The sequence below is a fragment of the Natrix helvetica genome (assembly GCF_964273705.1).
Source record: "Natrix helvetica genome assembly, chromosome: 1".
In the NCBI taxonomy this organism is placed as follows: Eukaryota; Metazoa; Chordata; class Lepidosauria; order Squamata; family Natricidae; genus Natrix; species Natrix helvetica.
In genome coordinates, this window is record NC_138548.1 from 20,389,579 (window position 1) to 20,414,818 (window position 25,240).

The window sequence follows — 25,240 nt, forward strand, 5'->3', positions numbered from 1 at the left end:
AAGGGCCTGAATCAGGTCTTCAGGGCTCATTTGACCCTTCTGAATCCAGCCTAGGCCCAGTTCCTTCCCATTCAGGGGCCTCGGCTACCTTTACTCCCACTGCCGCTGGCATTAGACCGGAGGACAATTCTGAATTTGACCTCTCCCCTGGGCTCAGGGACGTGATTGCCGCTGCCATTTCTAGGGGAGTAGATGCAGAATTGCAGCAACGTTCCAGAAACTTGATCTCTGCTAAAGATTTATCCACCTCTCAAGCTGATCCCCCTTCTCCCTTGCCTTCCATCTACAGCGAGGGCTCTGTTCTGGGGGAGGAAGGGGAAATTTTGGATCTAGAGTTATCAGATGACGAAGGCCTGGTCCAGGATAAAGTTCCCTTCTCGGGCCTCTTCAGGCCGGCCTTATTTAAATCCTTCCTTTATAAGGCCAAGGCCACTTCTAATTTGGGGGGAGCAACCACCCAAGCGAGCACCGAAGTGGGGCTTGACCCCACGGAACTCTTGTTCGCCGAACAGGTGCAGGAGGCTATTCCATCGCCCAAATTGTTTTTGGACGTGATCCAAAAACAATGGTCCCAGCCCACCACGGTCACACCTCCTAGCAACGGTGACAGGAAGCTTTACACTTCCACAACAGAATTATACGCCATCTTACAATTTCCTACTGTTGATCCTCCGATAGCTGCTTTGGCTTCCCCAACCCTCATTCCATCCGAGATTTCGGAGGGCTTGAAGGCTGAGGACCACAAGGCAGAGCTAGTTATTTGCAAAACGCACCAGGCGGCTGCCTGGGCGTTGTGTGCCGCTATGGCGGCCTCCTTTTTCAATAGAACTTTTTTAGTCTGGTTAAAACAGCTACAGGAAAGACTAGCGCCAGAGGATTTGCGCCTTCATCAGAATGTTGTCAAACTGGTGGCGGCATTAGAATTCTCCTCTGATGCCACGCTCAATGCAGCCAAGTTCGCATCCCGAGCTGTGACATCCAACATAGTTTCTCGTCGCCTCTTATGGCTACGCCATTGGCAGGCGGATGTTTTCCTGTTATCATAGAGACAGCAGCCAGACTGGGTATGCTCCGTCCATTAACCAATCGGACTGAGTCTACGCTTATGATGTCATCGGGCCCTTGTGGCTCCTCCCCAGTTTCAGAGTCCTATAGAGTTGTGTTGTGCCAGTAGGCGGAATCTCACCTGTCATCTCTCAGAGCACAACACATCTCAGGGGTCTCCAATGTCCAAGCAGACTGGCTGAGCCGGACAATGATAGATCAGGCGGAGTGGAGCATCCATCCCAACCTCTTTCATCGATTGACACTACGGTTCGGCGTCCCAGTCCTAGACCTGTTCGCAATGGCAGAGAACAACCAGGTACCCAGGTATTACTCAAGGTTCATGGACCCCATGGCAGAAGGAGTAGACACTCTCAGATGCCAGTGGCCCAGGGGTCTCCTGTACTCACTTCCTCCCCTTCCCCTCATTCAGAGGGTAATTCAAAAAAATGCTGGAGCAGGAGGCAGAACTGTTGTTGCTAGCGCCAAATTGGCCACGCCGGCCTTGGTATGCTGACTTAGTGACTCTGTCAATCTCCACCCCATGGCACATCCCACAGTCTCTCCTGTCTCTACACCAAGGGTCAGTTTGTCATCCTGACCCTCAGTGGCTGCAATTAATCGCATGGCGATTGAGCGGCAAGCCTTAACAGCCGATAACATCTCCCTCAACGTCATTGCTACCATTCAGACATCACGCAGAAGCTCTACTAGCCGCATTTATGACGCCAGGTGGCGTACATTTGCTCTGTGGTGTTCCAACCAGACTGTTGACCCACTCAGGTCCATTCTGCAGATTTTGGACTTCCTGCAGAGGGGAGCCACAACCTCGGATGCCTGGGCTCTTCAGACCGTGAGGATGGCCCTCACTCTAGAATTCTTGGCCATCCCCCCAAGACGTTTCATCAGATGCCCAGTTCCCAGGTGCCAGGCGGAAAGACGCCTGATGGAAACAGAAATTCAGCAGCTCATTTCCATCAACGCCATAGAGCAGGTGCTATGAGGGCAGGAGGGTCTAGGATTTTACTCCATACTTTTCCTAGTTCCCAAGAACTCGGGAGGATGGCGGGCCATCCTGGACTTGAAACAGCTCAATTTCTAACTCAAGTACCAAAAATTCAAAATGCAATCGCTCAAAAGCATTCTAGCGAGCATTCGCCAAGGCGATCTGCTTACCTCCATCAACATCAAGGAGGCATACCTGCATGTGCCGATACATCCGGCCCATCGAAGGTTCCTGCGCTTCCAGTTCGCAAGGCATCATTTCCAGTGCCGCGCCCTGCCATTTGGCCTATCATCGGCCCCGCGAACCTTCATCAAATTACTAGCAGTGATCACAGCCTCGCTGAGGTCAGTTCCCGTAAGGGTCAGTTGTTATCTAGATGACATCTTGGTCTTATCGCCTTCCCGGGACCAAGCTTGTCATAACCTGCAGCTGACGATCGACACCATACAAGATCATGGCTTTGTACTGAACTTCCCAAAGAGCCATCTGCACCCGACCACGTCTCTTCTACATCTCGGGACTGTCATCAATTCAGAAACTTGTGTTATGTCCCTCTCTCGGGAGAGGCAATGAAGTCTGCAGTCCCTGGTGAGTCAAGTGTCCAATCAGAGGTCACCTTCCCTTGCAATACTGTCCCAACTTCTAGGGAAGATGATATCTTGCATAGACATTGTCCCTTGGGTGAGGTTCCACGTGCGACCACTCCAGTGGTTTCTCCTCCCTTTTCAGAGGGCCCATACCAGTCATTCTTAGACCAGGACTCGTTTACCGACTAAGGTGTCCCTGTCGCTCTGTTGGTGGATGTCATCCTGCATCCTCAAGAGATGCCCCTTCAAGGAATCGGAGAGGATCATAGTTACAATAGATGCGAGCCAATTCGGGTGGGGAGCCCAGGCCTTGGATCAAGTGACACAGGGTCATTGGACCTCCCGGGAGCTGTGGAACAGCATCAATTGGCTGGAGCTACGAGCTATCCGTCTAGCCCTCAACGAGTTTCGAGACCTGGTGACATCCAACCATGTGTTGATACTCACTGACAATGTGGCCTCCAAGGTGCATGTCAACCGCCAGGAGGGCATGTGCTCCGAATCTCTACACCACTGGGCGGAGAACCATCTGTTGTCAATCTGAGTGGAGCATATATCGGGTACCACAAACGTCCAAGCGGATTGGTTGAGCAGAGCCATGGTGGATCAGGCAGAGTGGCGGTTACACCCAGTCCTGTTCCAAGAGCTCTCCCACCGCTTCAGTCAACCGCAGGTGGATTTGTTCGCTCAACCCGACAACACACACCTGCCGCGATTCTACACCAGGTTTCAGGTTCCAGGGGGGGAAGGCACTGACGCTCTTCACAGTCCTTGGCCAGCGGGCCTCCTTTATGCCTTCCCGCCCCTACCAATTGTACCGCTGGCCATCCGGAATGTCCTAGCAGAACGGGCGGAGGTACTACTGGTCAAACTGATGTGGCCGAGACGTCCCTGGTATGCCGACCTCATCCATCTATCAATCTCGTGCCCATGGAGGATCCTGGATGATCGGATATTCCTCTCACAAGGAGCTCTCATTCATCTGAACCCACAGCTACAACAATTAGCCGTGTGGCACGTGAGCGGGCGATCCTGAGTCAACAGCATTTCTCTGACAGGGTCATCTCCACGATTCAGGCGGCTCGCCGCCCGTTGATGACCCGTATCTACGAAGCCACCTGGCGCGCCTTCTGCAGATGGTGTCAAGCTACAGATGCAGACCCAACCAAGGCAACCATACCACAGGTATTAGACTTCCTACAGATGGGCATGGACAAGGGGTTAACACCTAACACCCTCTGCCGCCAAATTGCAGCTTTATCTACCGTGATTGGTGGTGGGCGGGGCCACTCTCTGTCACAACACCCAGGGTGCGAGCCTTCCTGAAAGGTGCATCGAACCTTAGCCCACCCATGGTCCATCGTTACCCCACCTGGGACCTTTCCCTGGTACTCAAGGCCCTCACAGCTGCTCCATTTGAGCCTATTTGGACCATCTGTCTCAGATTACTGACTCTTAAGACTATCTTTTTAGTAGCCATCACATCGGCTAGATGTGTGTCCGAGTTGGCAGCGCTCTCCATCCGAGACGACCTCTACATCTTCCATCCGAACAGAGTCGTCTTACGTTTGGACCCAACGTTCCTGCCGAAGGTCAACTCGTGGTTCCACAGGTCGCAGGAAATCATTCTCCCAGATTTCTGCCCACATCAATCTCATCCCCGGGAACGGCGTTGGCATTACCTCAACGTCCGTTGTTCACTTCGCCGCTATGTGCGGCGCACTGTGTTGTTCAGAAGGACGGAGGCCCTTTTCGTGTCTTTCCAACCAGCCACCATAGGGCAAAAGGCATCGCCTCATACTATCGGCCGTGTGTATTGCCCTCACCTATGACTGTCAGTCCCGACCAGTTCCCAGTCGCATCATTCCCCATTCCACCAGGAGTGTTGCCACGACGGCAGCCTGGGCAATGCAGGCCTCGGTAGAGGACATATGCAGGGCAGCGACCTGGTCATCACCATCACCCTTTATCCGCCATTACAAAGTGGACATTTATGCCTCGGCTGAAGCATCCTTTGGACGACGCGTGCTGCAAAGGATAGTTTCTTCGGCTACGACACCAGACCAGCCTTGCTCCTGCCCCTAAAGTTTATTGCTTTGACATGTCCTATGCTTGGATTCCCCAAGCAGCACACAGGAGAATGACCGTTGACTTACCTGAATGGTCCTTCTATGTGCGCTTCGAGGGGAATCCAAACCCTCCTTCGGCTTTGGCTGTTCTGGGCCTGGACTTACCTGTCTCAGATTACTTACCTGACTTGACTTTGACTTCTGTGCTACTTTTTGCATCTCTCAAACCGGCTGAACCTTCATGCAAAACTGAACTAGCCCAGTCAGAGGAGGCGTGGCCATCAATTTACATAACTCAGTCTCTAGGCTAATGGACAAAGTTAACCCATTCTTGGATTCCCCTCGCAGCGCACATAGAAGGACTGTTCAGGTAAGTCAACGGTCGTTTTGTTCAGATCACAAGGATGATTCTTTTAAGGTTTTTCTTCTTCAGGCAAAGGGATGGTGGGATTTTAGAGGTGAAAGTCATGTTCTTGTTGACAATTTTACTTGGAAATCTTTCGATTATATCCTTCTCAATATTCAATTCTACTCCACCTTAAAAGACTGGGTGGGTGACAATGGAATTAAAGATGCCATATGGAAACAAATAGAATACTGAAACAAATGCAAGCTCAAATTGAATGACTTTTCACTTGTTTGTCCATATCACTAGTGGTAGGTATTCCAAAGAATGGGAGCCACCTCTAAGTCGGCTTTCACTACAATACAATAGCAGAGTTGGAAGGGACCTTGGAGGCCTTCTAGTCCAACCCCCTGCCTAGGCAGGAAACCTTATACCGTTTCAAACAAATGGCTATCCAATATCATCTTAAAGATTTCCAGTGTTGGGGCATTCACAACTTCCGGGGGCAAAAGCTGTTCCACTGACTAAACCCTGTTCCATACCCACAAGTCCATCCAATGGTCCAATCCATCATCAGAGTCAACTGGGGACAATCCCCAGTCACTCCCATCCAGGTGCGGGAAAATGTCCTTGTAAGGGATATTGTTATGGCTAAGTTTCTACCGCTCCAACAAAAAAACCCTTCCAATTTCCCAGGCTAAAATATGTGGCAATCAGGAAGCTAAAAAGAAAAAATGACTTCCAAAATTGAGGTTTTTTTTCAATTTCCTTTTCTTGTTCCTTTATTTTTTAAATACTTGATGGGGATACCTTCTTTTGTCCTTTCTTGCTTGATACAGACAGTATACTGATGAATCATTATACAACGTTTTCATTGTCCGATACAATTCTCTCTCTTTCCATGTTTATATTCATAATTTGCTTAGTTTGAATCTTTTTCACTTTAGAATACTGGAGTTTTTCCCATTTCATTTCATTTTACAGTGCTTTTTCATTAAACATGCTGAACCTCTTCCTTTCATTGTCTTAGTGTTATTTATTTGTTTTCTGGCCGTATTTTATTGGCAATCTATACTCTTTTTTTAAGGGACATGGTGGCTCAGTGGCTAAGACCCTGAGCTTGTCGATCAGAAAGGTCGGCAGTTTGGTGGTTCGAATCCCTAGCGCCACATAACCGAGTGAGCTGCCGTTACTTGTCCCAGCTTCTGCCAACCTAGCAGTTTGAAAGCATGTAAAAATGCAAGTAGAAAAATAGGAGCCACCTTTGGTAGGAAGGTAACAGCGATCCATGTGCCTTCAGCATTTAGTCATGCCCGCCATATGACTACCGAGACCTCTTCGGACAGCGCTGGCTCTTTGGCTTTGAAACAGAGATGAGCACTGCCCCGTAGAGTGGGGAACGACTAGCACATATGTGTGGGAGAACCTTTACCTATACTCTTTTTAATTTTCTAAATTTAATCCATACATTCAACATAAATAATAAATTGTTCCACCCTCTGTACCTGACTCAACTGCATTTCTCTGTCTTCTGTTTCATAGTCCACCTGATTTCAATATTCATCTGCTGATAATCATGTTTAGAGTTTAGAACAAAGTGACAACAGTAAAGATTTTTTTTTTGGCACAGCACGTACTTCAATATGTCCTTTTTTGAATATCTCTCTATATAAGACCTTATTTAATGTGCTCTACTGTATTTCAGTTTGTATAAGTTTGCTTATTCCTTAAACATCCTGTGGACATGCTTTATTTCTACCGATAGTATTAAGTTTTCCTTCATCTTTCTCATACACTAAATTTAAGAATATGAGAAAGCGTTGAATATGTTAAATGAATTGAATTGAATATGTTGTTTGGTGAAGGTTCTGAAACTATCGTGGAAAACCAAGAAAGCAAACCTCTATGCCTTGTGAAAGGGCTTTCCCCCTGAGAGCAGGATGCCCTCAATGCCACTTGCCCTCATAAGGTTCTTAAGGCCTGAGTTATTAGGCTGATATATCAGAAGCATACTGATATATTGTTTGTAGAAGAACAGTTGCAGGAAATGGATATGTCTAGTTTAATGGACTATTGGACTATGAAGGACTATGGGAGACATGATAGCAGTCTTCCAATATCTCAGGGGTTGCCATAAAGAAGAGGGAGTCAAACTGTTCTCTAAAGCACCTGAGAATAGAACAAGAAGCAATGGGTGGAAACTAATCAAGGAGAGAAGCAATTTAGAACTGAGGAGAAATTTCCTGACAGTTAGAACAATTAATCAGTGGAACAGAAATTGCCTCCAGAAGTTGTGCATGCTCCAACTCTGGAAGTTTTTAAGAAGATGTTGGATAACCACTTGACTGAAGTGGTGTAGGGTTTCCTGCCTGAGCAGGGGGTTGGACTAGAAGACCTCCAAGGTCTCTTCCAACTCTGTTATTCTATTCTAGTATCCTCACTTGTCAATTTTGTGAGCTGTTTTTGTCCAATGTAATTGTAAGGTGATTGCGTGAAGCATTTGCAGTCTAAATGCTTGCCTGAATATCAGCACTTGCACAGTGTAGTAAAAGTATCGTTCATTTCATTTGATGTCATTTTGTCATCTTGGTAGATTACAATGTTGTGTTAACCCAGCTTGTTTGGTTAGTTTTATGTTTCCCTGAATTATACATGTCCAGATAATGGAACCCATTGCTTAACAAAGCGAAGTATGTTGTACAATGTTTTGTAATGCACAGTGCAACATAACCTTACTGCCATATGATAGTATTTCTAATACCTCTTATTCGTTTGGAAATAGATGGAAAGTATAATACAGCTTGGAAAGATAGATGGCCTAGAGATGGTGCTTTCCCTAAGCTTAGCTAATAAATTCCTATTGTGTGACTCATTGCAGACTTCTTTGAACAAGCTTCTAGAAACTTTGGGGAAAGCTGAGCCCTTCTTTATCCGCTGCATCCGTTCCAATTCTGAGAAGGTAGGTGGACACTTTTGGGTTCTGGGTCATGCCAGACATAATCTTTGCATAAAAGTCTTGTGTTAAAATTGATAATATATAGGGCTATGATGGTGAACCCATGGCACGCGTGACACAGGTGGAACGTGGAGCCCTCTTTGCGGGCACGCGAGCCATCACCCCAGCTCAGCACCATCGCATATGTGCACGCACCTCCTGCCAGCCAGCTGATTTTTGGGTCTGCCGCGCATGCAGGAGACACGTGTGCATGTGCGGGAGGGGGGAGGGGGTCACACGGACGGTGGGAGCGCAGTGGGGCGCGTCACGTGTTCCCCCCGTGGCCTGTTTTTAGTCCCAGGGGGCTGCAGGGAGGTCTGCTAGCCCAAAAAGGGCATGGGGGGGGTCGCATGCATATGCCTGGGGGGGGGAGTACGTGTGCATGCTCAGGGGGACGTGCACAGGGGGGGGTGTCATGTCCACATTGCATTATGGGTGTGTGTATGTGCACTGCTTTGCGCGCATGGTTTCTGCACCCAAAAGGTTAGCCATCACTGATATCGGGAGTCCTACATTCTTGTTTAGCCAGCTGCCTCTAAATAATTTCTACCAATCTCAATTTGTTTAGTTTTCAAAAAAAGAAAATAAAACTAAAGTAAACATTGTATTCTTAACTATAAAAACTAAAAAGCTCACTAGCTCACATGCTTGAATCCTTATAGGGTACTTCCCTGTACAAACAGTTCTTACAACCTTTTATAGATCTTTTAAGATTGTGCAAAACTGATGCTTTCTGGTGTCTTTTTTAATGTACATTGAAAATTTTACATTTTTATTATTATTTTAGAATACTTTTTAGAACAAATGTATAATTTGGAGAAAGAAAATTACTTAAATCTTCTTGGCAATTAATTGAAGCAGTCTTTTTCGTTGTTTTAATTTAGTGCCTTTTTTCATCAATTTGGTGGATAAATTTTTAGCAGAATTTATGAAAAAGAAAATATTCATGCATGCATTCATTTTCTTAAAAGGAGCATTCCATGGAGAGAAGTATTGGAGAAATGTGGCATTGCTCCCTAATTTACATAGCAACCTAATTAAAATTAGCTAAAGATAGTCTTATGGTACGGCACCAATTTAATCAGAAACACCTTCATAATCAATCAAAACCTCTTCAATTTGTTTAATATTTATTGGCTGAAGGAGCCAAATAAAGAACGGTCCTCGTCTTTTGAAAATATGCAACAGACAATAGTAACTCCATTTCTGAGAAGAGAGTTTCTGGTTTATAATAGGGAAGGCCAGCTGCATAGAAGTTGCTCTTGATCTTCTGTTTCTTCCTCTCTTTTTTCCAGAGGGAGTTGTTCTTTGATGAACGGCTGGTACTTCAGCAATTGAGATACACAGGAATGCTGGAAACAGTGAGAATCCGACAATCGGGCTACAGTGCTAAATTTAACTTCCAGGTACTTTTGCACTCATTCTTTCCTTAGTCCAGAAAAAGCCACTTGATTGATCAAAACCATCCTCAGAATTCCTAGTGTTTTCTTTAGGTGCTTGAGAAATAATCTGTCCTTCCCTTATGGAGGGAGTCACCTCGCAATATAAATTCAATCATTTGTCATCATCTTTTCTCTATTTTCCTCCCTCCCCCTTTACTTTTTAAGTAGTTACATTAAGAGCCAAACACATTCAGGTTTTTTTAACCTAAAGGATGAAAAGTTATATTTATCAGATGACGACCAGGATGCTACCTTAAACCAGGGTTAGATTCCTCCTCTTCCGCCTCCTTGTGTCTATCCTGGCTCACGGTTCAGTGCCTCAGAAAGGAAAAAGGAAAGCGAAAGCAAGACCAATGTCTATGGCAGGGGTGTCCAAACTTGGCAACTTTAAGACTTGTGGACTTCAACTCCCAGAATTCTGGGAGTTGAAGTCCACAAGTCTTAAAGTTGCCAAGTTTGGACACCCCTGGTCTATGGAGATTCTCAGTCATCCAGGTTATGACTGTCCCAAAGGTGCTTTTTTCAAGAGGCAACTGGACTTTCTGGGTTTTGTTGAAGATGTTTCACTTCTCATCGGGGAAGCTTCTTCAGCTCTGACTGGAGGTGGGGAACTCCCCACCATTCAGTCATACCTGAAGACGATTCTTGGATGAGAAGTGAAACATCTTCAAAGAAAACCCAGAAAATCCAGTTCCCTCTTGAAAAAAGCATCCTTGGGACAGAAAACAAGACCAATCTCTATTTTGATTTGTTCCTGGAAATTCTGGAGTTGTTTGTATTCAAAGTACTTGAAACACCAGAGAGTTTTGCTTCCGTATATTCACGCTACCACTTGCATGTAAGGACATAAATCTAGCCCAGTCAATCCTTGCAGCTACGTTATGCCTCCTCGTGAAAAAAAAATAGTGTAGTTACAGATTGGTTTACCTCAATCTGGACTTGCAGAGAGATAACTTCCTATATCCAGAGGTCTTGTGCCAGGGTCCAGTTGAGACAGTTGAAATAATTATTCATGTTTTGCTATATTGTCCTTTGTTTTATCTGGCAGTCTGATTTAATGGCCCGCTGATTATTAAATATGTAATAGGGACCATTTCAGATTGGGTGCTTTTTAACATTTCTTTGAAGATTGTTAAAACTGTTCGATTCAGGTTGCAATTAGAAAGTGCCGAGTTTGAACTTAGCTATACTTATTGATGTCACTGCTTAAGGTTTATCCGTCACTTTCAATAGCAAGTTGTTTTCTCTTTTACTGTTTTAAAACTTGGAAGGACATCTTGTCCTATTAACAGTACCTTTTATTACTCTGTTGGTCTCTATTATGATGCAATCACCATAACACATTTAAGAGAATATTAAAATATCCTAGAAGCTTGGTGAAAAAAAATGATGGGTCATGTAGGAATGACTACTCAGTGCTCACATTTTGTAACTTAAGTGTATGTTAGGAAATTTGATCATTTGTTGCAAGAAATAAAGCTTCAGCTTAACTCCAAAGGGCCTTCCATAAAAACACAGGACTTCTACAGTTTATTGTTCGGTCTAGTGCCGGGATGGCGAACCTATGGCACGTGTGCCATAGGTGGCACGCAGAGCCATTTGTCAGGGCACGCAAGGCATTGCCCTGTCAGCTGGCCAGCATGCTGGCCAGCTGAGTTCAGCCTTTTTTAAAGCCATTTTTCACCCTTCCCAGGCTCCAGAGGCTTTATAGGAGCTTAGGGAGGGTGAAAAGACCCCCCCCCTTGAAGCTTCCGAAACGCAAAAAAACAGCCCTTTGGGCAAACAGGAAATTCAGGAACAGACTTCTGGATTGCTCGTAGGGTCGGTTTAAGCCCTCCGGAGGCTTCAGGGACCTTCAGGAGGCATCCCTGAAGCCTCTGGGAGACTAAAAAGGACCCTACGAGCAAACCAGAAGTCACTTCCGGTTTGCTCAGAGGGTCATATTTTGCCCTTCAGAGGCTTCAGGGAAGCCTCCTAAAGGGCCCTGAAGCCTCCAGAGGGCCTCCAGGGGGGCGGGGAAGGCTGCTTTCCCCCTCCCCAGGCTCCTATAAAGCCTCTGGAGCCTGGGGAGGGCGAAAAAACATGGAAAAATGGGGGAGGGGCCCTCTCATGCGCGCATGCGCACTGGGGGGGTTGCACATTGCATTATGGGTGCAGCACGTCCGTGCACAACCCCCCTGCGCTCCCCCCCTATGGCACGCGAGCCAAAAAATGTTTGCCGTCGCTGGTCTAGTGGTTAAGGCTAGAAAGCGGAAAACTATCATTTCAAGTCCTGTGTTAGACAAGAAAGATGGTTGGGTGACTTTGAGCTGGTCATTCTGTCTCTCGATCCTTAGAGGATTGTTGTGGTGAAAAAAAAATAGGAGGAGGAAGATGGGTTGGATACATTGCTATTTGCCATCTTGAATTATTTACAAAAATAATAAAGGCAGGGAAGGAAAGGGAGGGAGGAAGGAAGGAAGGAAGGAAGGAAGGAAGGAAGGAAGGAAGGAAGGAAGGAAGGAAGGAAGGAAGGAATAATAATAATAATAATAATAATAATATATTTATTTCTTAGCCGCACCCTCTCCCGAAGGACTCGGGGCGGCGTACAACAAAACATACGAAATAAATATGTAAACAAAACAAACATAAAGCAAAAACATACACTGAGACATACACAAGGAGGAGGTCGATTGATAAAAACAATTAAAATACAAAATATAAAACCCCTAGAAATTAAATATAATTAAAATACCCGGTTAAAAACCCGTCAGGAGCGATATGGTTAGATCAAAGTTGAGCCAGGCCAGCTGCTTGGAATAGGTGGGTCTTAAGCTTAATACGGAAGGAGCGGAGGTCAGAGGTATTCCTAATATCCGGGGGGAGGTCATTCCACAGGGCTGGGCCCGCCACAGAGAAGGCTCTACTCCTAGGCGCCGCCCCACGACATTGTCTAGCGGACGGCACCTGGAGGAGCCCCTCTCTGTGCGAGCGAATTGGTCGCAGGGATGTATGGGGCAGAATACGATCCCGCAAGTAACTAGGTCCTAAGCCATGGAGCGCTTTAAAGATAGTTATCAAAACCTTGAAACGCACCCGATAGACCACAGGAAGGTCTATCGGAAGGAAGGAAACATTCACATTCATTGTAGGATAATGAGTTCTTGGCTAAATCTGCTTTTATTTATGCATTACCTTCGTAGGATTTTATTGATCAATTTCAAGTGTTGCTGCCCAAAAATGCGCAAGCCTCCAAGGAAGAAATTAATGCTCTGTTAAACAAGCTGAATCTGGACACTAACAGCTATCAAATAGGAAAGACCAAGGTATGTTTGAATTAACAACCGAAAACAAAATACATTCAACATGGCCTTTGGAATAAGGCCAAATCTAAACATCTTGTGTGAATTTACCTTCTTTATATTGACCAGTCCTCTCTTTGTGTGTCCTATGTTTGGGAACATTGTCATTTCTTCCTCCTGAATTTTCAAAATAGGACGTATTGTGTTGGGAAAGCCAGTATATTTTGGATTTTGCCAGCATCTGAGTAGGCAGATGTAAATTGTTTTGGTCTTGTTTTGTTTTGGCATCTTGAGTTAGGCAGACTGTAAATTGTTTTGGTTCTCTAACAGTACAATATCTACAGCTGTGCAAATAGGCACATGTGCAAAGTGGGGGGGGGGAATAGCAGTCACCCTCAAAATAAAAACAATCCATATATGCTGGACAAGAACAGCAAAGGGCCAGATATCACTGGAGGACCATAAAATGTCCAGATCTCTTTTAAGAGTTTAACTAAGTGTATGTAATTAAACTAAATACAATTTTTTTGCTTCTTTTTCTTCCTCCTATCTATACTTTTCCTCTATCCAATGTTAATGTGCCTTGGATCAGGAATCCATTTCTTTCTTTAAATATCTGGTTGTAATCAATATGAGAGGCTAGTTTATGGTGCCGTAGTGGCGCAGTAGTTACAATGCAGTATTGTAAGCTAACTCTGCTCTCTCTGCCATGAGTTCAATTCCTTCTATCCTGACTTGCATCCTTCGGAGGTCAGTAAAATAAGGACCCAGATTGTTGGGGGCAATATGCTGACTCTGTAAACTGCTTAGAGAGGGCTGTAAAGCACTGTGAAGCGGTATATAAGTGTTGGTGCTATTGCTATCCCAAAAGTGCTTTTTCAAGAGGCAACTGGACTTTCTTGTTCTTTTTTGAAGACATTTCGCTTCTCATCCAAGAAGCTTCTACAGCTCTCTGCTGTTGCTATTTGCTAGTTTCAAAACCATTGAATGATCAGAAGTGTCTGTCAACTCTGAAGCGAACCTGGCTGAAGCCATCTTCTGCTGCCTCATAGTTGCCATGAAGCATAGGGGGGGGGGGGGGAGGAACTAGATAGCTCGGTCAAAACAAAAAGTTTTCCTGTGGGAACCAAGGTCATCCTAGCAAGTGGCTGCTGAAGGAGGAGAGGAGCCTGCTAACTATATTCATTGGACAATGTGACCAGTGACACCTGGGAGGGGGGATTTTTACTCTTTTAATTTGAGAAAACCACGGTCAGCTTTTAGAGTTTGTTTTCACCATCTGTCCTGATATGATGTATCCAATGAACATGTTCTTTGAGGAATCCTATACCTGCCTCAGAGTTCTGCTTTCAATGGGTGCATTACTCAGAACGTTGACAGTGTCTTTCCTGCCCTCCAGGTATTCATGAAGGAAGCCACCCGACAGGTGATCCAGGACACCCTACACAAAGAAGTCATCCGGAAGATCATTGTCCTCCAGAGCTGGCTGCGAATGGTGCTGGAGAGGAGGCGCTTCCTCCGGACTCGACAAGCAGCAATTACCTTGCAGGTACAGGCCCTGGTGGTGGTTGCCATCTTCCCTCATTTTTATGAGACACCTTTTCCTTCCCATGAAGGCCTGTTCCTCCTCTGCATTTATCCATTGCAGGCATGCTGGCGTTCTTACTGTGTCGTCCGGAGGGCTCTGGAGAAAGAAAATGCTGCTATTTATATCCAATCGGTATGGCGTGGATACCGGGAAAGGAAATCATACCAGCAGCAGAAGAAAAGGGTGTGTCTCCTTCAGGCTCTGGTACGGGGGTATCTGCAGCGCAAGAGGTGAGCAGGGCCTGGTTTTACACATCTCTTGAGCCTAAAGTCCTAAAATAGGAAGAATCTACTTAGATTAAAGCAGAAATCCATCAGGCGCAACATTTCATTTTTAGAAGAGCCAGACCAACGCTTCATAGCCAAAGAGCAGATTTTTCATTTTAGCTTTTCATCCCGTGTGGGGTTAGGGGGCAGCGGTAGTAATAAAAGGATGCTGTGTATCCAGTTTGGCATTTCCTTTTTTGACTCTGCAACTTTTATTCTTGAGAATGCCAGTTTGGTCTAGTGGTTAAAGCACCAATCCAGGAAATCCGAGGTTGTAGTCCCAGTTCGAAGTACGAAGCCAGCTGTCAGGGTGCCAAGTAATATACCCATAGCAAGCAAAACTCCGAGGCAGGTGGATTCCTCAAAGAATAGTTTTATTGGGTCTATCATATTGGCACAGTTCTGATGAAAACCAACTCTGAAAGTTCCTACGGTTTTCACCTAATTAAAAGTAAAAGTTTTTCCCCTTCCCCAAACAATCAGCACATGGTCCAATCAAGGTGCCATCCGGTTGCCTGGTAACATCACTCCTCCTCTCTCTGGCCAGGTGTGAGAATATCCTTGGTTCCCAGGAGAAAGTATTTTGTTTAGGCTACAAAACCCCAGCTATCTCTATTCCCCCCCCCTCCCAATCCCTCAGCTCCGGTCTGGCAACACTGAAGCCTCAAAATGGCCTCCGTCAGGTCAGCTTCGGGGTTGACACCAGCTGGATGACCTTGGACTAGTCACTCTATCTCAGCCTTGGGAAGGAGGCAATGGCAAACCACTTCTATATATTTTGCCAAGAAAACTGCAGGGACTAATCCAGGAGTCAAAACTGACTCAGAGTTATATACACAAACACACAGAAACCATTCCTGGGTAAATTGCTTATTTTTTGCCCCTTTAAACCCTTAGGTTTCAGCAAATGATCGCAGAGAAAAAGCAAGAGGAAATAAAACAGGAACTTTTAAAGCAAGATCATGAGTTGCTCCAGCCAAAGGAACCCATCTCAGACCAGACGGCTCTGGAAGTCGAGGTGCAGCTGGATAAAACATCCGGGCTGACAGCAGAGGATGGTGATGGAGCTAAAAATGCCCACGCCGAAAGCCAGTCTCCTCCTCTGTCTCAAAAGATCAACCGGAAAAAACGGGAGAACCGCCGACAAAGAGGATTGGAGCACAACAAGCTGCAAAATCAGCAAGTTGTTTTAGCATTTGAGGGGGGGGCTGAAGTCCCTCCCAGGGAAGGTAGCCCCCCTCGCAACACGGCAGAGGAAGAAGAGGCTCAAAAGCTTGAGCAACCCTTAGGAGAAGACGCCGTTTCCTCTTCAGAAACGCTCCCCAAATGTGTCAAGGAAGAAGGAGCATCAGGGACTGACAATCACCACCTTCCTTTGGAGAGTGGCACACTGGTTCCCAGTCCAAGCCCGGGACTGAAACTGGAAAGTAGGGTGCTAAAAGAGGATGCAATTGTACAGGAAAGACTGGAGAATCCCAAGATCCGGACCAGCCAAAGCTTCACATACCCTGAGAGGCCCACAGAGCTGGATCTAACTTGGCCAAATAATCGGCAGGCTCACCGGAGCTTCCGGAGCCACGCTGACAAAAGGAAGCCGCAGGCTGTGAAGGACTTAGGCAGCCCCACCTCCCTCCAAATTCAACGGTACCAGGATGACCCCGGCAAGCTGCGAGATAAGCGGGAGCGCTGGCAAGGAAAGAGGATGCTGGTCAGCGGGCAGAACAACCTGGTCAGCCAATCTTTGGAAGAGAAGAGCGCCCCGCCCGTGCCTTCTTCTTCTGCACAATTAAAGTAAGACGCTGGGCATTACATCTTTAATCCTGAAAAAAGGATGAGAAATTAAAAACTGGGAAAAATTAGATCTTGAGTAGAGGTAATCCTCGACTGACAACAGTCCGTTTAGTGCCTGTTCAAAGTTACAACGGCACTGAAGAGCCTACAACCATTTTTCACACTTATGATCATTGCAGCATCCCCATGGTCACGTGATCAAAATTCAGACATTAGACCACTGACTCGTATTTATGGCGATGGCAATATCCCGGGGTCGTGTGATCCCCTTTTGCGACCTTCCGACAAGCAAAGTCAATAGGGAAGCCAGATTCATTTAACAATCATATTACTAATTTAACAACTGTAGTGATTCACTTAAGAACTGTTGCAAGAAAGGTCGTAAAATGGGGCAAAATTCACTTAACAACTGTCTTGCTTCATGACATTAATTCTGGGCTCATTTGCAGTCGTAACTTGAGGACTACCTGTACTAATCTGACTTAGGTTTCCTGCAAAAACCACTGTTTCCTAAGGCTGTGCTTCATTATACAATCACTGATGGTTTTCTATACAACTCTACCTACATCCTGTAGTGCTTCTGTTTTAAAAAGAAACATTTCCCTTTGCCCCTGGAAGATTAATCTAAATGAGACCATGCAGAATAAAAGAGAAAGAATGAGAAAAGGGGAACTGAAGTTTTCACCTGTGATTTTGAGTTCATGAACCACAGTAGCGCAGTGGTTAGAGTGCAGTACTGCAGGCTACTTCTGCTGACTGCAATTTGGTAGATCGAATCTCACCAGGCTCAAGGTTGACTCAGCCTTCCATCCTTCCAATTGCAGTAAAATGAGGGCCCAGATTGTTGGGGGCAATGAGCTCACTCTGCAAAACTGCTTAGAGACGGCTGTAAAAGCACTGTAAAGCAGTATATAAGTCTTAAGTCCTATTGCTATTCCCATTCTGCTTTTTGGCTGAGAAGGATCTTCGAAGTGACTTATATCGAAAATATTTTCTTAAGAAAGTGCTGCTGAAATTATACCAATCAAATGCTTGCAGTTTTGTTGTTTTATTCCCTCTTCTAAATTACAGTGAAGGTGGGAAATGTGGGTCCATTAGATGGATCTACAACTGTAGTGCATTTTGTACTAAAAATAAACTTAAGTAGAATGCAAAAAAAAAACAAAAAAAAAACACCCATCTGTAGTTAGTTGCATCTACCATCATCATTTCAGGGGATTGGCAGAGGAAATTAAGGCATGTGAGGATTGCCTAATATGCAAAGGACACCTGTTTATCATAGTTGTTCCAGGGAGACCAATACCCAAATAACTTTTAAAGGGATAGCACCATTTGCTACCGCCTTCAGCAGGTAACTCTCACTGTATTATCCTGATACAGCTAAAGGGTTAAGAACAGGCTGAAACAATTCCCCTCCTGCAAACATAACTGAAGGCATTAGGCATTCAGCAGCATTCCTCAGGTAATACAGTCAAATAATCCTGGGGCATTTCTGTTTTTTTCAGGGTAGGGTGCTTAGCCAAGCAATACATCCTATAAAAGCACTGAGAAGCGGTATATAAGTCTAAGAGCTATTGCTATTACTGCAAATGAGTATTGACTTTCTTTGAAAAGGACAATTTTCATCAGCTTGCATTGCCTGCCTTTTAAGTTCTATCTTGAAATTGTTTCAGTTTGAATGAACAAGCAAGAGCGCATAATAGTGGCCAAGGAGATCTGTCAAAATTTGTCCACACAGTTTATTTAAGTTTATTATTAGATTTATAGACCGCCCCCTCTCCCCGAAGGGACTCAGGGCGAATCACAACTCAAACGTTATTGGCCTCTAACAGGGTCCTTTTAAAGCACAGGTGGTTTCATTCTGAAATACCGTTTTTTCCCCCTTACAGGAAGAAAAAAAATGCTTCTTCCTTGGATGACATCCCCAAGGTCACTCTTTCCACCTCCACAAGCCAGGTACCGCTTGCTGAACTAGATCTGTTTGTTTTGTGGTCCTTGTAACTACAGCCACAGCAACAAAGGAGCATTGTGCAAGAGAAAACAGCTCCCAGTAGCTTGAGCAAAAAATAACAGCACCAGCAAAATCTTAATGAAACCAATACATGCCTAGTTTGCTAAGGAGAAGTGCTTGCATGCAGTGATAACAGATGCAATGTATTAAATCTGAAGACCATTTTTTGGTCCTAGACTATGGGGCATTACTGCACATTTTTTAAAAATGAACTGTTTAAGAAGCTTTCTTAAACGCTCTGGGGTTTTTTAGAGGAAAATAGAAGATTAGAGTACACACTTGAAACATTTTGGGGCAGAAGGACAAACTTTTTTGTTTTCCAACACATGAATATTCAGTGATCAGATTGTACATGTTGGCTTCCAATAACAGCCTTACTTGGAAGGTGATTTAGTGCCGTAATATAGTCGGAGAGCAAATGGCTTTTCCTACAGAATGCCCATAGCTCAAACCACCCAATTAGTGTTACTTTAAAAGTGACTTCTCTCCTGAAGAATTCTTATGGGCCAAAAGAGTCTGAAATGGCTGAGTAGCCTACATGACAGCATCAGTACATCAATTCATATTCTGGTTTCCCTAGGATAGTTTCCAGAGAAGCTCATAGAAAGAGGTTAGAACTATAAAATTAACCAAATGGTTAGTGGGCATAGATAACAGATAATAATTTATGTAAAGCATGTTGTCAAAAACTACCAGCCAGTTTTAAAATCTTCCCAAAGACAAATCAGCTTCATGGGGTTGATCAAATACTTTGGGTTTGATAATAGAAGGACTTACCAAAACAGAATCTTGAAAAAAAACTGCAGTGTAGCCTTTGAAAGGAAAAAAATATCCTTTCATTTTGGCAGAAAAGTGTTTCGAAGCAGATTTCTATGGGTTTAAAAAAGGAATTAATTAGATGAAACTTAAGCTTCATGCATTTCCCAGACTTCCCAGACTTCAGTATTTATAGCTCGAAGGACTGCAGCTTATGGCACTTTAAAAAGCCTCTTTTTGCACGCATAGCTGGAAAACCATTGCCAAATAAAATACTTGGTAGATTAATGGGCTAATTTGGCATAAAAACAATCTAGAATGTTCTCGTGCTTTTAGCTGTGCAACCTTACATTGCAGAAATAGTCACATTTGTTTTAATTAATGTAATAAAATAACATGGTCTAAGGCAAGTTTTCATATTTTCCTTCATGTTTGCAGCCATCTTTAGACACAGTAGAAGGTGATGGAAACACCCAGAAGAAGATCGCACCGAAGAAATCCGAGGAGCTACCGACTACCTTAAGTGCAGTGGGTCTCACTTCAGGACCCAGCCAACAGATGGATGCCAAGTATGCATGCCCTGTGGACCCTTATGGGTGTCAGGCAGTGATAGTGACAAAAAAATTCTAGTTCAATCAATCAGATAAGGTTTTGGGAAGCGGGGAAGGGCATAAAGAATTCAGCCAATCACTATTCCAGTAGATCCTTTACACAAAAATGTGGTTCACTCATTTTTGTGGGCATACCTGCCTTCTTCTTGGCTGCACATACACAATTTCATCTTGCATTGTTCCTTGGGCTACTTTAGAGCAAAGTTTGTTTTCAGATAGCCAATCAAGCAGCCTCATAGAAGGAGCATTTTTTTCTTAACTCAAATCCCAGCCTGCTCTTATTTATCTTTAGCTACATCTTCAGCTGTTTTCTATTGTTGTCAGATCTACTTTCAAGAGTCCATTGCGGAGACTCTTGGCAAAAAGAACAGACAAGAAGAATGTCAAAGAGTATTCTGAAGTATATGAGGATACTAGTGAGACTATTCCACTCTTCTCCTGCATGTTGCCAATGGAGCCGACAGTGACGCAGAAGGCAACGGAAGGTAAATTTTGGCACCTGCTGTATAGGCTGTCTTCTTTGATGCCAAAGGTCACTGGGCCATTGCTAGAAGAGCACCTTGTTCTCTGATGCCTTGGAAGAACTATTTACATGGATCAAAGTGGGAAGACGAAACCTCCAGGTCTCATACACAAACACCTTCCTCCAAAGTTCTCCAATGTACAAATTGAACATTTTTCTAAGCCTCTGTCACTTCAGTGGAGCAGGATTTTGATGTAGAGAGATGGGAGGAATGAGGAGTAGGAGGAAAAAAATGGATTATGTTACCCTATTTAGGATACCCCCAAATTTAAAGGGCTTCCTATCTCTAATGCAGATGAGAATCACAAGCTATTTATCTTAAACCAGCTGAGCCTATTGGTTGGGGGGGGAGGGAAGAAAAGCTCTTAATCTTGCATTGTTTTTTCACATTTCCAGCTCTCTCTGGGCCTCCTAATCACCCACCGTTGGAGGAACGCCAGACAAAAGAATTCAGCAAAGCTAAGAGGAACCGTACCATTAAGATCAGCAAAGCCAAAAGGGCGCCAGAGAAATGGAAGGCACCATTTCTAAGGGAAATTGCAAATTCTAGTGAGCTGAAATATTTGGATGAATTCCTTCTGAACAAGGTGAGGGACGGTAGTTGGGTATGAAAACGAAATAAAGCACCCATTTAAGCAATGATAATACATGGAGTGTGTAATTGACTTTCCTGGTAAATTATATTCTAACTCAGGAGTACATAGTCTAACCCAGGGATTCCCCAAACATTAAAAGTTACCCAGGACTCTGGATAGAATTAATAAAATCATAATTAAATAAAGAAAAAACTCTGGATAGACTCTGGATAGAATCAAAATCATAATTAAATAAAGAAAAAAATAAACAACAGCATACAAGTATTTAAAAGTCCATTAAGCAATTAAAAACCACATAAGGGCCCAATAGTTTAAACTACTTAAGAGCCAGATATTCACTGAAATAATACTACTCTAGCTAGTTTATGAACTAAGACTAGCCAGGGAACTTCCCTTCATCTTAAGGGAGAATATTCAATAGAATGGGGCTGGATCCAAGCACCATGTGTCTCTTAAAGAGGAGGGGATCCACAGCTAGCCCTCATTTGATGACTAGGCTAGAGGGACATGTTCAGTTCAAAGTATGGCCTGATTTATGCCTCTGCTATTGCTGAACAGGTTTTAATAACCAGCATTTTGAATTGGTCCCAGAAGCCAACCAGCAGGCAGTGTAGCAATTTAAGGTTCAATGTTATTTGAACCTGCATGGCGTTCACAACTCTGGCTGCCCTGTTTGTATCAGATTGGCTTTCCAGCCATGTCCAAGCCGATCCCATCAGTGGTGGGTTTCAATTTTGTTTACTACCGGTTCGCTCATGGATGCGCATGCGCAGAAGCATCCGGGCAAGTGGGCAGAGCCTCCCGCCGCCACTTCTGGTTCACCCGATCCAGGCTGAACCGGGAGCAACCCACCCCTGGATCCCATGTAAAACATTACATTGTTCGTTTCCCAGTCCTTTTTTTTCCTGTTCCAAAATATGAACATGCACAAATTGGCATCTTATACATCAGGGATCCCCAACTCCTGGAATCCAGACCGGTACTGGTCCATGGCCCACTAGGAACTGGGCTGCACAAGTGAGCAAAACTTCATCTGCGCATGTGCAGAATCTAGGTAGTGCATGAAACCATCCTGGTCCCCTGTAGAGCCAAAAAGATTAGGGTCTGCTGTTATATATCTTCATATAATTTATCCTAATATTAGGATCATCAATGCAGAATTGAAGAGGGGAAAAGGTCTAAAGAGCATAGCGTGAGCTTTTTTAAAGGGAAGATTATAGCACTTTCTTCTCCCTTTCATGTATTGTTATCTTTTTTTCTTCAGATAAATGATCTTCACTCTCAGAAGTCAGCCATCGAATGCTTGTTTTTTGAAGCCACTGAAAAGTTCCGTGGGAACATCAAAACCATGTATTCTGCTCCTGTAAGTAGCTTGTGAGGAGGGGATGTCAAAATAAAGCACCACTGGCTTAAATGGAAGAGAACAGCGTTAAAACAAAATTTGTCTATGAAATATTTGTAGAAGTCACCGACAGCTGGGGAATCAGTAAAACAACTTCATTTGCACATGGAGGACTTTTTAAATATTGACTGGAATCTGTGTTAGCAATGATAATGTGTTCAATAAGCTAGGCCTTCTGTTTGTATACTTTTTTGTTAGTAAAAAGGAAATAAGCATTATATTAAATCTGCACTGTAATTCCATTTTTTTTCAGTTATAACTGTAACAATGTTATTCATTGTAATTATATTCCACTTTTCCTCCAAAAGCTTCAAGTAAATGTATGTACCATATTTTCCTCCAATTTTCCCATGAAAGAACTATGAATTAGATTGAGCTGAAAAATAGGAAGTAGTCCAGAGAGCTTCATTGACAGTACTTATATATGAATGCTGATCTCCCCATCCTTGCACAATACCTTCCTCCTAGTACATCTTTTCTTTATATCACACTGGCTTTCTGAGTTGCTAAATTGCTTAACAAAACACTAACTTCTTTAATAGCTCCCCAACATTTTAGAACACAAAATTTATTAACATAGCCCTGTTGGATCAGATGTAGAATGAAATCGAGTTTGACACCCCTGCACTAGGTAAATAAAATTTCAGACATAAAGAATGAAGGTTGCAAGCTTTTGCTACTGCTCCCATAAGGCTGACATATCAGAGGTAGATTGCCTCTGAACAGGGAGGTTTTGTTTAATATCCCAGACTTACTGTTATAAACCTCCTCCTGCTCTTTAATGAATTTATTTGATCCCTCCTTTAAACCTGTTTAACCTCTTAAAATATGTCCTCCAAATTTTCATAGTTATACATCAATACAATACAATAATAAATAGTAGAGTTGGAAGGGACCTTGGAGGTCTTCTAGTCCAACCCCTTGCCTAGGCAGGAAACCCTATACTGTTTCAGACAAATGGCTATCCAACATCTTCTTAAAGATTTCCAGTGTTGGGGCATTCACAACTTCTGGAGGCAAGCTGTTCCACTGATTAATTGTTCTCACTGTCAGGAAATTTCTCCTCAGTTCTAAGTTGCTTCTCTCCTTGATTAGTTTCCACCCATTGCTTCTTGTTCTACCCTCAGGTGCCTTGGAAAATAGTTTGACTCCCTCTTCTTTGTGGCAACCCCTGAGATATTGGAACACTGCTATCATGTCTCTCCCCTAGTCCTTCTTTTCATTGAACTATACATACCCAGTTCCTGCAACCGTTCTTCATATGTTTTAGTCTCCAGTCCCCTAATCATCTTTGTTGCTCTTCTCTGCACTCTTTCTAGAGTCTCCACATCTTTTTTTACATCGTGGCGACCAGAACTGAATGCAGTATTCCAAGTGTGGCCTTGGAATACTGCATTCAGTTCTGGTCGCCACGATGTAAAAAAAGTATTTTCCTTTCCTGAATTAACTGCCTAACCTAAGAGTATTGAAGAAGTTTGGCTAAGTTTCAACAGTTATGATGCTGAAAATTCCATAACTTTGGGAAAAGGCCTGAATGTGGTACCCACATGCTGTGCTTATGGTTGAGCCCTGTGGAACATCGATGAGGAAACATCCTGTTCTCCCCAACGCTGATGCGTCCCAGCTCAACATCCCTACTTATTTCTACCACCTTTCCACAGAATGAACAGATCCATGTGGGCTACAGAGACCTGATGGAAAACTACCAACTCCTCGTGGTCAACATGGCAAAACAGAAAGAAGAGAAGGATGTGAAACTGGTCTTGAATCTTTTCCAGTCTCTTCTGGACGAGTTTGCCCGCAGCTATGCCAAAAAAGAAGAGCCAGAACAAAACAAGGTCTCACATTTATGTCCTTGGAACCTATTTGAATCCTTAAAATTGGGGTTTTTTTTTTCATGGAAAGTTTTGACATGAGTGGTTTTCTTCTTGACTCACCTAAAAAGGGGATTGCATGTATCATTATTTCTTCATTATTATCTCTACACAAAGAAATCACTTCAATTAACTATCATCCAAAGTATTATTTTCCAACCTTGACAATATCCAGATGTCTATGGACTCCAAATCCCAGAATTCCAAACCCAGCGTGAGAGTTGTGGGAGCTTGTTGTACAATACAATACAATAGTAGAGTTGGAAGGGACCTTGGAGGTCTTCTAGTCCAACCCCCTGCCTAGGCAGGAAACCCTATACCGTTTCAGACAAATGGCTATCCAACATCTTCTTAAAGACTTCCAGTGTTGGGGCATTCACAACTTCTGGAGGCAAGCTGTTTTTGGTTTGTTTACTTATTTGTCAGATTTATTTAGCCTCCCATCTCACAATCGAGTGACTCTGGGTGGCATGGAATGAATTTAAAAGCAAAATATACTAATTAACATAAAGATGAATATGAAAAACTTTAAAAGAATAAAAAGGGCACAAAGCTAAAAACAGGACAGAAAAGAGATTTGATGAAGAGGTGTTAATTAACCAGGAACCCTCTCAATATTTCGCCAGTCTCCTGAGGTCCTTAGGCCTACTGACACAACCAGGTCTTGAGGGACCTTTGGTGGCATTCAGCAGGTTCTGACCAGTTCAGGAGAACCAGTAGTGGAAATTTTGAGTAGTTCAGAGAACCAGTAAATGCCACCTCTGACTAGCCCTGGCCCCATCTATTCTCTGCCTCCCGAGTCCCAGCTGATCGGGAGGGAATGGGGATTTTGCAGTATCCTTCCCTTGCCACGCCCACCACATCAGCTTTACTGGTAGTAAAAAAAATGGAATCCCACCATTGCTTTGGAAAGCTAAAAGGGGTGAGACCAGCCTTATTTCAAGGAAAAGATCTTCTGTAAAATGGAGGCCACAGCAGAAAAGGCCCCCCATGTAGGACCCTCCAAATGAAACTGAGACGAAGTCTACACACCTGGAAATTGCCAAGCT

The 25,240-nt window shown here is 44.0% G+C and overlaps 1 protein-coding gene across 8 annotated transcripts in view; it reads left to right on the top strand.

The window, feature by feature from the left end:
* The window catches only part of MYO9B (myosin IXB), a 93,253-nt gene that overhangs the window by 44,219 nt on the left and 23,794 nt on the right, over window positions 1-25,240 (top strand). For all 8 annotated transcript variants that reach the window (XM_081943000.1, XM_081943005.1, XM_081942998.1 and 5 more), the window contains 12 exons: window positions 7,931-8,011; window positions 9,343-9,453; window positions 12,675-12,797; window positions 14,173-14,322; window positions 14,422-14,591; window positions 15,525-16,418; window positions 18,308-18,374; window positions 19,624-19,754; window positions 20,121-20,281; window positions 20,716-20,906; window positions 22,180-22,278; window positions 23,979-24,155. In XM_081943000.1, the coding sequence (XP_081799126.1) occupies window positions 7,931-8,011; window positions 9,343-9,453; window positions 12,675-12,797; window positions 14,173-14,322; window positions 14,422-14,591; window positions 15,525-16,418; window positions 18,308-18,374; window positions 19,624-19,754; window positions 20,121-20,281; window positions 20,716-20,906; window positions 22,180-22,278; window positions 23,979-24,155 (2,355 nt within the window). The remainder of the gene's footprint in view (window positions 1-7,930; window positions 8,012-9,342; window positions 9,454-12,674; window positions 12,798-14,172; window positions 14,323-14,421; window positions 14,592-15,524; window positions 16,419-18,307; window positions 18,375-19,623; window positions 19,755-20,120; window positions 20,282-20,715; window positions 20,907-22,179; window positions 22,279-23,978; window positions 24,156-25,240) is intronic.